This window comes from Sorex araneus, chromosome 1 (genome assembly GCF_027595985.1).
Source record: "Sorex araneus isolate mSorAra2 chromosome 1, mSorAra2.pri, whole genome shotgun sequence".
Classification (NCBI taxonomy): Eukaryota; Metazoa; Chordata; class Mammalia; order Eulipotyphla; family Soricidae; genus Sorex; species Sorex araneus.
Window position 1 is genome coordinate 29,726,197 of NC_073302.1, and position 13,763 is coordinate 29,739,959.

Sequence of the window (13,763 nt, forward strand, 5' to 3'; positions counted from 1 at the left end):
GTACCCCCATTTTTTTTTTTAAGCTACTTGAAAATATAACACTTTTTCTCAACAGACCTGAAGCTTCAGGATTTCCTTCGGGACAATGAAACCTTCTCGGTGTTCCTGAGTCACAACCTGTCTCTGCCAAGGCCTACGGTAGACAGACTGCTGGGCGCTGATGTTCGGCTCCGGAAGGTAAGCCTTTCCTCTGGGCTTCTTCTGTGGGGCTGACGGTAACTGGTGTTCCAGAGTGCCTGCAAGGAAGTAATGTCTTTGTAATGGCACCAAAGGAGGTTATTAGTTCAAACCCAGCCTCCCCTGTGTTTATTTCCCTGCGCAGGCTGGCATTGCCAAACCATCCAGAGTGGAATATGCAGGAATATGCAACCCCCGGCATCACGGGCCAGCTGGTTGAAATCACGTGGATTTCAAATCCTGCCCATCAACTGGCATTTGTAGATAATCTCTCTCTAAAGGGTATGAATTAGGATGAATTAGACACTTAACAGTTAAAAAAAAAAAATTTACTTCTGAGGCAATAGCTTGGCTTGGTTGAATATTATTGATCTGGAACAGCTCTGTTTATAAAGTCTAATTTAAAAATACTAAAAATTTCTGTAAAGAGAAATGAGAAAAATGCATAAGGAAGAAAAAATAGTTTAAAAGAAGCAGGAGGTAACTTCAGTATTTTTTATAGCATTTTGGCCAGCAGTTCTTAGAAAAACTGTCTGGCATCATTCATTAGATACTATCCTCTCCTGTCCTGGGACAGCAGGTCAGATTGTGTGGTTATAGTGCGTCTGAGAAGCTTTCCAAGTTTCTTCTCTGGCAGAAAAGGGAGCTCCTTACTTTATGCTTGCCTTGTATCAGTCTGTTAGCTTGTCTTTACAATTAACATAAATAGTAGAAGTGTTTTTGCTTAAATGTAAGGTCTTTGCTTTACAGGATCAAGAGTTTTTAAAATTAGAAAAATGTGCTCACTGCTTGTCCTTACGAAACTAGAAAAATATGCTTCGTGTTTACCAATTGTGTGGTTGGGCTATCAGCCAAAGGCAGCAGGCTTACGAAAATATTGCATTTAGCATGATTTCCATTGCCCTCAGCCAATTTCATATCTGTGACATCTGATCAGTTTAAAATAATGGGTATCCTTTGTTTAGTCCTTGCATAGTGCAGAGTAATTAGTCTATATATACTAAGTTTCTCTCCCTCCTTCCCTCCCTTTCCCCCCTTTTTTTGGTGGATGGGGAGACACCCAGCTGTGCTTATGGATCACTCTTGGTGGTGCTCAGGGACCCATATGTAGTCATACATTCCAAAGGATTAAAACCAGGTTGGCTGGCAAAAAAGGCAAATGCCTTACCCACTGTACTCTCTCTACAGCCTGGTGTCAGTTTCTTAACAAAACTAGAGAGGTAGACAGCTCAGCATCAAGAACTAACCAGTCGGAATGACACATATAGCTGAATTGTGCTTGCATGTCTTCCATTAGGTTATACTACAAGCAGGTCAGGATGCTCCTGTTAGGCAAACAGGAGAGCTTGAAATGATGTAATAAAAAACTACATCATCCATTTATTTCACTGATATTTACTATCACCTTTACTGATTTTTTATATGATTCCACTGATATTTACATTTTCATGTCTACGTAATATCATCTATTTAGTATGTTCTAGTACTCTGAGTTCAGAGAGAGCAAGAAAAGCAAGGCCTCTTTCTTCTCTTACTGAGCTTATGAGAAGCCATATGAGAGGAAGATGGTCTCCCAAATAATGAATTAAAAAACGTTTGGCCAAAGAGAGGTTCTCTAGGAGGTATGCTATAATAAATAGATAGGCCACTTCTGCATCAGTCCTATCAATGAAAAAATAAGTGGCTTGACTTTCTGGCTCTGCGGCGAGAACAATGAGTCCCAAATTTCAAGATTGCTTGGGCACAGTTCTCAGCCGCAATTACATATTTGTTCCTAAAAATAAACTGTATAAATGCTCCCCACAATCCCGTGAGGATTTTTAATTTTTTTGCTAATAAAAGTTTCTTCAAGAGTTTCAACTCTGGATTTCTCTGCTAGATCGCACATCCCACTTTGTGGAAAAAAAAAAGAAAAAGTGGATTCAAGACTTCCCTTTGCAGGAAGGATGAGAGAATGAAGTTACACACAGCACTCAGGTTTTAAGTAGGCTGTCAGATTGTACCTGGCCATGTCCCCAGATTCAGTAAAGAGATGCAGTGCATTGCCCTAGTTCAGTGGTGCCCATTCTTCAAAGCTAAATTGATGTGCAGTTCCTGTGAAGGCCTCAATATTTATAAGGTCACTTCATTATTTTTGTTTTATGCTTATGGGACATACCCAGCAGTGCTCAGGGCGTTCTCCTGGCTCTGTGCTCAGGGATCACTCTTGGCAGGGCTTTCGGGGCCATACATGGTGCTGGGGATCAAATCTGAATCGGGTGTGTGTAAAGCAAATGCCCTACCTGCTGTACTGTCTTTTCAGTCTCTATTCCGTCCCCCTTTGGTAACCCATTTGTGTGTCTCTTTTTTACATAAAATACATTTAGGTGTTTTTGCATGGCTACCAGTTACATTTGACCAACCTTTGCAATGGATCCAAATTAGAAGAGGTGATTAAGCTTGGCGAACAGGAGATTTCCAGACTTTGTGCCCTGCCTCAGGAGAAACTGGATGCAACAGAGCGGGTCCTTCGTGCCAACATGGACATCCTGAAGCCAGTTGTGGTGAGTGGACTTGCTACATGGAGATACTGTATATCCATGCTTTTGGAATGTGAAATTTTTCACTGAGCAAGGTGACTTTGTTTTTGTACAGATATAGGGCTGGCTGGGAGTTAGGGCTTTAATTTAGCTCAATGGCATTTGAATTTCTCTTTTAAACTTTCAGACTACTTTCCAAAGGGTAAATGGGTGTGGGTCTGGTTCCAAGCGTGAGGCTCCTGGTGCCTATTTCAGTCTGGGAGCGTCTAGTTTTTTAAATGTGTGGTTTTTTTAAAAAAAAATTCTCATTTGAGATTATGAGTTCATAACAGAAGACTTCACATTAAAAAAAAGTCTCAAGACCTGAATGGGAAGATAGATATATGATTATTTTTAAAAACCTATCAGAAAGAAGATACTATGGATTGATTGTCACAGTGGGAAAATCCCTGGAACTGGTTGGTAGCACATTCAATAATTAGCTAAATTGGTGACAAAATTACATAGACAAAGAAAAAAAATGCCAAAGTCTGAGTCGGTTTTGCGAATCAGTAGTTCATAAAAATGCTTCCTGAAAACACATCCATTCTTCATTGAAGAATGCAGATGAGCCTGAATATTTTGGTCACTGGAGTATTGTGTATAATTATAGAACAAGTGATTTTATACTAGAAATAATGTTTTGTTTCTCTATTTTAAAAAATACAGGGTGTCTCTATTTAGTGGACTGTGATCTACTGGTTTATGTTTTTATAGTATAATGTAAGATAAGTGTCTGCGTGGAGATGAGTATAGCCCTGGATAATTGTTCTAAATAGCTAGGAAGATTCATTTCTGCAAAGATTTTTTAAGAGCTTCTTTTGCATCGGGAGGAATAGAGAATGGAAAGTATTTACATGTAGTATCTGGTTTCCTTTGAACCTCTAGACTGTTTAGCTTTCCTTCATTACAGGAGAGAATTGTTCACTCTTTCAAGTCAAGATGATTGATATTAGGGAAGAGTTGGTGCCTTTAGGAGACATAGTAATGTATTCTGATGTTTCATTTATTGTTTTATTTCTGTTTACTATCAGACACCTGTTGTGTGTGCACACCCAGTAAAATCCCCCGCTTAGGTAAGGTCTGAAAGATGGGTTAGCTTTTATAATAGGGCAGTAGTTTAGATTTCAACTTCAGAGGCTCTTCCTAGCATTATAGGATACATGAAATTGGTCTGTTAACACCTTTAGCTGCATCATAGGTCATTCTTTTGTGTGGTCGTTGTCTCTTGTGAATCAGTTCGTTGACAACCAGGTAATGCTCTACTTACCTCTCTCTGCTGCTGCTGTGAAATGTCTCTGCATACAGTCAGGGAATGGAGTTCCTGAAATAAAAATAGCAAGTGGTCAGCTATATAAAGATGAGTTTTGGAGGCTATCTTTTGAAGAAAGTGACTGCCTTACATTTTGAAATGCAGTTCTTATTTTTTGAACTTAGCAGAGCCTAATTGAAGCACTGGCCGTTATCATTCTATTTACATCTGTAGCCTTTTACTCCTGCCATTTATTTGGAATTTCAGCATTTGTGATAGCTTATGGGGGTGATGGGCAAGGTTATTGTACTTGGGCAATTAATTGCGTGCCAAAGAATGCTAACAGGAGCAGTGATCAGATTGAGGCGCAGCTATGTGGGGGACAAGAAACTGTTCCTTCCACATGTGTTTCTAGAGTAAAAGAAACACATATATTAGCAATATAAACATGCTTGGAAACATCTTCTCTCACATTCTACCCCCATGCCCCCTCTTTACCTCAAAATTGGTGTCAAGATCTTTTCTCCTGTACCTTCTTTAGAGTCTTCTGATGACTCTGAAAACAAGTGTTTTCACAACATGGGGTGAAACGTGGCAGAGTGGAAAGGGCATGAGCTTGAGGCCCTTGGATTCAGTTAGCATTTCATCATCTTACCAGTTGCCTGATCTTGAAATTTAATTAGCTCCAGTAAGCCCAAATTTTGTTTTCTATATAGAGATAGTATAGTGGACCCTTTGTTGCGATTATGTTGGCCACACGTGAGGAAAACTTGGCATGGGATTCGGTACACAGGTGCTTAATAAATAAATGTTAATAGCCTAATTAAGGCAAGTAATAAAAATTGTATATGGAAAATAATTGCTGGTGAGATAGAAATTTTCCTCTGAAGATCAGTGTTAGAAATCAGAATCACACCAAGCAAAGAAGTTCTATTTTTTTTTTTTTTTGGTGGGGTTTGGGGGAGGGGCACACCTACCTATGCTCGGGGCTTGCTCCTGGCTCAGGGATCACTCCAGGTAGTGGTTGGGGTTCATAAGTGCAAATAGGGATAGAACCTGGGTTGGCTGTGTACAGGCAAGCATCCTACCCTCTATGCTATTTCTCCAGTTCCCCACAAATAAATTTTGAAAACTCAGTTAAAAATCAGAGTTGAGGGGCTGGAGCAGTAGCACAGCAGGTAGGGCATTTGCCTTGCATACGGCCGACCCAGGTTTGATTCCCAGCATCCTGTAGGGTCCCGCGAGCACTGCCAGGAGTATTTTCTGAGTGCAGAACCAGGAGCAACCCCCGTGATTCAAAAAGAAAAAAAAAATGAGTTAGGGGCCAAGAGAAATGGTACAGTGGTAAAGGTGCTGCACTTGACCATGACTGAGCTCCGTTTGATCCTCTGCATTGCATATGGCCCCCCAAGTACCATCAGGCGTGATACTTGAGCACAGAGTAAAGAGTAAACCTTGAGCACAGATGGGCTCGCACACCCTGCTCCTCCTTTCCCTCCAAAACATTGTATTTTGGAAGCCTAGAGTGTACATAGGTATTTTTTACTCGGTGAATTCTTTATGGTGTTTACACTGTACTCAGTCATATTTTGGAAATGAGCACTGGATGCCAGAATACCATTGCATCCTTTAAGATACTGATTTTTTAAAAAATTTTATTGAATCACTGTGAGATAGTTACAAGCTTTCATGTTTGGATTACAATCACACAATGATCAAACACCCATCCCTCCACCAGTGCACATTCCCCACCACCGATATCCCAGGTATACCCCCCCTTTCCCACCCTCCCCCTGCCTCCATGGCAGACTAATATTCCTCATACTCTCTCTCTCCTTTTGGGCATTATGGCTTGCAACACAGACACTGAGAGGTCATCATGTTTGGTCCATTATCTATTTTTGGCAAGGATAGTAACTTTATATATATATATACATATATATATATATATATGTATATATATATAATTGATGGACCAGCAATGGTCTGTGGATCAATAGCTGAAAACTATTGCTTTAAATTCTTAGTGATTAAAGGTGTTTCCAGCTAGACACTCTGTTTTCTTTTTTAATCTAAAATATATTGTCATTGAATAAAATCAATTTATTATGTGTCAGGATATGTTTTAGTTGCTTAACTTTCTTCTCACAAACATGGCTTCCTCATGAGTACAGTGATGGGATGACACGTAAAATATTACCTCTTAGGACCAATGCACTGAATTATGATGGAGAACACATGTTACTCAGTGCTCATCGTATTTGTACTATTGAGCTAATAACCTCTAGGAGGAGGTCAGGGCCATCTGTCAGTAACTGCTTTTGTTTCAGTGCTCTGCAGGGTGGGTTTGGCTCTAATGGCTGGCCGGGCATATAAACCTTTCCTAAACTTCCTGGCAGATCTGTCTGAAACAGCACACACCTTTCTCAGAGGGGTCTGTGAAAGTCTCTTGACCATTCTACAATAACCTCACATCTGTTTTAGAATGTGAATGAAGAAGTCATCATTGTAGATCAGCAAAGATTGGCTGGGGAGATGTATTTGCTTCTATTGTCAAAGTTTTAGATGATGATTTTAGTTTTCTATTGCCACGTACCTACAGCTTAAGCCACCACTGTCTTCTGAATGGAAAGTTTGTCTCATCATGTCTTTGAAGTGTTTTTCAGTACCCCTCACTTTTATTACTCCCTCTTGGACCCTGTGGGACTCTTTTAGATGAACTCTAAAGCCCAATAAACGTTTCCCCTAGGAAAGCACATCATCTTGGAACAAGGCATGAGACATGAGACATTCATTAATGAAGAACGACAAAGTTCTGTGTCACGTGTGTATAGAGAACCAATTTTATCTTGAGATTGAAATGAAGGGGACTCTTACAGGTTCTGGGTCTGTCAATCTACAGCTAACCTCCCATCCATCCCAGTTTCACTGAGAACACAGATTCGTGACAACAACGTTGGCCGATAAGGGGCCCTTTGAGCAGTAGTGGAAAGAATGTGGCGGGGGGGGGGGGGTCACTAATCTTGGGGCTCTAGTACTGGTCCACCATTGTCCTAGGGATAGGAAGATCATGTTTGATCTTTGAGGTAAGCAAAATATGGCCTGATTCTTGAATTAGTAGAATTTGGATACTGTACAGCCATGTGGTAGATTGTCTTGACCTCTGTTGATACCTTCATCCTAAAAGGGAAAGTTCTGTTTCTCCGGAACAAAGAGTTCTGTTCACATGTGTTTTGATGCTTGCAGCACATTCTTGCAAAGGCAGAACTCAATTCAAGGGACAAAGGAGGTGAAGTGAGGATGCCCTGAAGTTTCCAGAAGATCCGTGAGCTCAGTGGGCTGTGTAAAATGGAAGGAACAGATGGAGAAGAGTGAACAAAATCATCCTTGTCTTGAAGGATCTTTGCAATCGTTTTTGACCCTTTAATAAGGACACAGAATATAGATGAGGCTTGTCATTGCTTATTGGGACTTGTAGTCTTTCAGTGTGTGTTTGTTTGTGTGTGTGTGTGTGTGTGTGTGTGTGTGTGTGTGTGTGTGTGATAGAAGAAAATACTCGCTTTTCCTCTCCTGCCTGAAATCACACATTTGTGGGAAGTCTCATACTTTGTTTGGCTTTGTTTGATTTTAATGCCCACCTGTTTACAACATATGTTTTCACTTGGCAAGCAATTGCAGTCCTCATCTTTTGGTATTTGGGAGAATGACATACCTCACAGATTTACTCTTCGGATTCTGTGTTAACTGGATTCCTATAGGAAAATCGAAGCATAAAACTGAGGGATTAAATTGGTAAATTTAGCACTGTGCTAAAGTCTAATTAATATGACTACTCAACTCCATTTGTACATGCATTGACTATGTAGTTATACTGTGTCATCCTTGAAAAGTGCTGCCATTTTGAAATCAGTTTTATTTTTGTCCCAAATTGTGTGGTAGTGGTGTATTCAACTGTTTGGTAACCGAAAAAAAATATTTGAGTGTACAAAACCCTTTTAAGTTTAAATTTAGATAATTAAGTTATTCTCAGAAGATTAGTACCATCCTTGAACATGAGTTCATCTATTCCCTATTTCAGTTAAAAAAATAGATTGTTCCCCAAGGGAAAACCTGATTCCACATAAGTCATTGGAAAGAGACAGTGATTGCTACTGGGTTGTGATAGTACTTGAATGTTGTATGTGGCTTTCTTATTTTTTAATTTAAACTGAAACATAAATCCTAGCCCTGAGTAGTATTTCTTGCTTATGGGCAAAGTAAAGTAGAGACTTAAACTTATGGAAGCATTTAAGAGAGCTTTGAAATGCCCCACACGAGTATATTGTGACATGTATTTGCAGGAAGAAAAAAACATTGTGTATTGCATGCAAACAATTTAAATATCTGTATACCAACATTGATTATATTTAGGAGCAGAGTCTCTGAAAAACTTAGACAATTGTTTTCTAAATTGAAGGTTTTCAGTTGCATTTTAACTTCGTAGGTGTTCTGTATTCTACTTTCATTTGTCTGTGCCTTTGACTGCATTATTTATATTATTTCCTCATCTTCACTTCTGAGAGTGATCATCTATAAACAAACATGTAAATTAATTCAGCACATATATATTGAGCCCCAATCAGTGCAAATCTTGAATAGGGTAGGCAGTGGTGATCAAGGCATAGATTTCTCCAAATTTTCTTGCTGGTGGGGGAGTGGGTGGAATAGACTAGAAAAGGAGCCACTGGTATGAGAATGATAGACTCTGTTGGGTGCTGCACAGCCAACAGATGGGGCTTCCTAAGCCAGTCACTGGGGGAAAAGTACCCTTTATGTTAGGACCTAAATAATAGAAAGTAGCACTGTAGGACCGTCGTCCCCTTGTTCATCGATTTGCTCAAGTGGGCACCAGTAATGTGTCCATTGTGAAATTTGTTGTTACTGTTTTTGGCATATCACATACGCCACGGATAGCTTGCCAAGATCTTCCGTGAGGGTGGGATACTCTTGGTAGCTTGCCAGGCTCTTCGAGAGGGACAGAGGAATCGAACCGGGCTCGGCAGCATGCAAGGCAAACACCCTACCCGCTGTGCTATCGATCCAGTCCAGTAGAAGGTAGCTACATAAATATATAAAGGAGTATCATTGGTAGACTATATGGCATGTGCCTAGGGCAGCTGCAGGTGGGGAAGATGAAAAAGTAGAGAGATGAGGTGACATTTAGGGGAACTGTGTATGACTGAATATTTTGCGCTTGACAGAGGTCTCCATGGGGAGCTGATGGGTAGAGCAGTAAGACATACTATGTCTAAAAACATGACTTAGACTTACTTAATTTAATAATAAGTCATCTATCATTAGACTTAGAGCAGGCAGAGTCACCTAAAGGCTCCGGAGAGGGCGTGACTTGATGAGGTGAACACAAAACATATCTGAGTTTGACCTCTGGGCAGGAGTCATAACAGGGCATTTCTCATCCTCCACATATACTTCTGCTTTCCCTTGGATTTTCCTTCCATGCACATTTTCTGGGTGTTTTATTTTTAATGTGTCAGCAATAGTGCTACATCTGGAGCCGAAAGAAAGCAAAGAAAACTTTGGAATTGCAGTTGGTTTTGATTGGTTAATGCCTTTGAATTTTTTTTGTTTTGTTTTGTTTGTTTTTTTGTTTGTTTTTTTTTTTGCTTTTTGGGTCACACCCAGCGATGCTCAGGGGTCACTCCTGGCTCTGCACTCAGGAATTACCCCTGGCCATGCTCAGGGGACCATATGGGATGCTGGGAACGGAATCCCGGTCGGCCACATGCAAGGCAAACGCCCTACCCGCTGTGCTATCATGCCAGCCCCGCCTTTGAATTTTTCATTAAAAATAAATAATTTCAGTATCGATCCAGTGAGACTACAATGAAATCATCTATCATTAGACCTAGAAAAGATGGGGCAAAAAGACCTTTGTCACATGGGAGCCAGTGCCTTGTAATGTCATGCTTTTGGGAGGTGTTGCTATGTTGTGATGAATACACTTTGTAGTGGGTGGGAAAGTTTTAGTAATACAATAAGCACTTTTATAGTCTTCCTTTAATGATACTATAGTATTTAGTAGTTATGATCTAAGAGTATTGAATAATACATGGATTTTGTTAGTTTAACACAGATCACAGAGTCTCTCACTAAAGGTTTTATTCACTCCCATCCCACATTTTTCTTATTTTACACAAGAAAAGTATTTGTCTCCTGTGGTCTGCAGGGACCTGTGTGAGTGCATTGCTATGGGCATGTTTTTAGTTAGGAAAAATGATAGTAGGAATTCCAGACTGAACTGTTTACTGAGAGCTTTGGAAATAGAATTTGGCAAGCTTTGCCTGCCTTTGTCAAGGATGTATGAACAGGACAGTACAGTGAATAGTAAGTGCAGGCATGTGATTTTCAGACTTAATTTGGGGGCCTAGTTTCAAGGCATTTTCCTGGGTTTTATTCAAGGAATTCAGACATCTTTCAGATGTGATATGTTCTGCTGCCATCTCTGATGCCTTATCCTTACATCGTTTCTACCATCTTTTCCTCCTTTCTGCCCTGCTTACCTTTCATTCACTGAAGCAAGAAGAAAATTAGGAAATTGTCAAAACACACAAAAAGGGACAGAAAATAACATAACATGAAGAGCACTCATGTGTCATTACCTATCATTTTGCCATGCTTGCTTCATATTCTTGCAGAAAATAAAACATTAGGCCAAAGAGATCATACCGAGGATAAAGCTCCTGCCTTGAATATTGCCGATTGCTGTTTGATTCCTTGCAGTACCTGGTCTCTTGTGCACTGCCCAGAGTGACCTCTGAGCACAGGGCCAGGAGTAATCCCTAAGCACTGGGAGTAGCCTCCAAATAATGGGGGGAAAAAAAAGAATAAAACATTATAACTACACTTGGTATCACCTCTGTGTTTCTTTTGCCTTCTTCAAATATACCCACTACTGGGGGATTGCATGTTTTCATGCCTTATACCAGTTATATTTGATTCTGTTAATAACAATATTGTCTCCATTGTGAGACTTGTTGTTACTGTTTTTAGCATATCGAATACACCACAGGTAGCTTGCCAGGCTCTGATGTGCGGGTGAGATACTCTCAGTAGCTTGTCATTCTCTCCAAGAGGGGCGAAGGAATCAAACCCGGGTCGGCTGCATGTAAGGCAAACGCCCTACCCACTCTGTCTCACAGTGAAGACCTTACTGGTGCCCGCTCGAGCGAATCGATGAGCAATGGGATGACAGTGACAGTGACAGTGAATAACAATATGGTGTATTAGTTTGCTGCTCACATTGTATAAATACAGAAACAAATTTTTAACTTATCTTTTTCACTCATTAAGTTTTTTTTTTTTTCTTTTTGGGTTACACCCGGCGATACACAAGGGTTATTCCTGGCTCTACACTCAGGAATTACTCCTGGCGGTGCTCAGGGGACCATATGGGATGCTGAGAATCGAACCCGGGTCGGCCGCGTGCAAGGCAAACACCCTACCCACTGTGCTATCACTCTAGCCCCCATCACTCATTAAGTTTTGATGCCAATGTTACACATGTTGCATCTGTAATATTTTAGCTACACTATGTTTTTTAATTTGTTAATTATTGTAGTTCTGTTTTTTTTCCCCACGTTGTTTATGATGTATTTCTGTGGAAAATTTTTGCTTTTAAAAGTTAAGAGGGGTTTTTTTTTTGCCATTTTGATATTTTATATTTTAAGACACCATGCTCTACTACTAGTCTATAAGTATGTTCTCTCTTCTTCGTTTTGAACATCTGAGTTCATAGTTCTTCAATATTCCAAGAAACTCATTATATATAGTGGTTTGATACGGATCATTCATTCATTTTTCTTATATGAATAATTATGTGTCCAAGTATTAGTAGTTGAATTGCTCCTTTTTTTTCCTCCTGTATTTTGTGCTATTAAGTTCACAGATTTATGTCAGTTTCTTTGAAATTTATAAATATTCAAATACAGAAAAGTAAAAAGAAGTGTTAGCAAAATATCAGGATAATCCAGTCTGTAAATCCAAGGCCAAACTTGGTGTGCATGTGTGTGTGTGTGTGTATGTGTGTTTGTGTGTGATGTGAACACACATTGCATGTAAAACTTTAAAAGCTTCTTTGAAATGGAAATTTGTATTGATTATATGTTGATAAATATGGAGTGTTTAATTTCAGATAAGTAATTAGTTTTAAAAGGATTCCAGTGATGGCATTGGCCTGTTATTTATGGATGATATAGATACATTTGAAACATTTAACCTGTATTTCTCTTAGAGTCCAAAGCCTCTGTCAGTCAGTTAACCAAGCAAAATCAAAGCTCAGACTGTGATGTCAAAGTCCTGTGCTAAGATATTGGACTGAATGGTGCTCGAATATGTAAAAGTCAGATGCAGCAGATGTAATGAGTTCCTGATGCTTATGTCTGTGGCCAGTTATTTTTGTGGGTTGAATAATCATGCATTAGGTCCATGGCGCTTTGCTGACTTTTATGTTGCTTTTATTTATTTATTTATTTATTTTTTGCTTTTTGGGTCACACCTGGTGATGCACAGGGGTTACTCCTGGCTCATGCACTCAGGAATTACTCCTGGCGGTACTCGAGGGACCATATAGGATGCTGGGAATCGAACCTGGGTCGCTGCATGCAAGGCAAATGCCCTACCCACTGTGCTATCGCTCCAGCCCCTTGTGTTGCTTTTCAAACAAGACCAATAAACCTGTCTCAATATTAAGAAATTGAGATGAAAGTCCTGAAGGAAAAAAAATATCATTATCTGAAATTTAAATTCATTCTGATGGGGAGGATATAGTCCAAAAAGGTGAACTGTTCATTGATTTGTAACCTTCAGGGGAAAGATGGGGCTGCTAATGGGGCGAAAGGGCCAGAGTGGGATCTAGGGTTTTCGAAAGCTTTGGATTTGCATTTGGTGTCTTATGTCCACCATTTATGTAACATAGACCTGCACTGTCTTGGAGTCGACTCAGAACTCATTGCTGTTTCCTAGTGCTTCACAATCTGAAGCAGGCTGTGCTGTGTGGATCAGAGAGAGAAGGGACACCCACCTTCATGCAAAGAACACTGTGAAAAGTGGCGTGGAGATTGACTAGGTATCCTGTTTCAAAGCTTCAGTGTCCAAGACCTCCCCTAGTATTCCAGGGTCACATGCCTTGGTTTGGGCTTCGTCGTGGCTGAGAATCAGCATGGTAAATTAGCACCACCATGGTTCTGGTGCAGGAGCCGCTGGCCGCACCTCTCTTGTGAAACCCGCTGTCCACATGCTTCTGGTATCATTTTGGTTGTGTGAGAGAGCTGCTGGAGCGTTGGTGGGAGAGTGTTGGACACAGCTGCTTCCTGAACGCCATTGGTGATGTCCATTTTGGTTTTTCAGTTGAATCATTGTATCACTATATTACTGTCATTCTGTTGTTCATTGATTTGCTTAAGCGGGCTCCATTGTAAGACTGGTTATTACGGTTTTTGGCATCTCGAATACGCCACGGGTAGCTTGCCAGGTTTTGCCGTGCGGGCGAGATACCCTCGGTAGCTTGCTGGGCTCTTCGAGAGGGAAGGAGGAATCGAACCCCGGTCGGCCGCGTGCAAGGCAAATGGCCTACATGCTGTGCTATCGCTCCAGCCCTTCAGTTGAATACTTCTTTTTAATTGGCTCATTTTATTACTACTATGAAAGTAAAGTAGAAGGTGCATGACTATATAAATATTTGTGTGTTGATGTACATATGTGTCTCTCTGTATGTATAT

General features: G+C 40.3%; 1 protein-coding gene across 4 annotated transcripts in view; it reads left to right on the top strand.

Moving 5' to 3' along the window:
• ABCA1 (ATP binding cassette subfamily A member 1) overlaps positions 1-13,763 on the top strand; it is a 148,623-nt gene that overhangs the window by 64,366 nt on the left and 70,494 nt on the right. For all 4 annotated transcript variants that reach the window (XM_055124798.1, XM_055124811.1, XM_055124802.1 and 1 more), the window contains exons 6-7: positions 56-177; positions 2,544-2,720. In XM_055124798.1, coding sequence (XP_054980773.1) covers positions 56-177; positions 2,544-2,720 — 299 coding nt within the window. The remainder of the gene's footprint in view (positions 1-55; positions 178-2,543; positions 2,721-13,763) is intronic.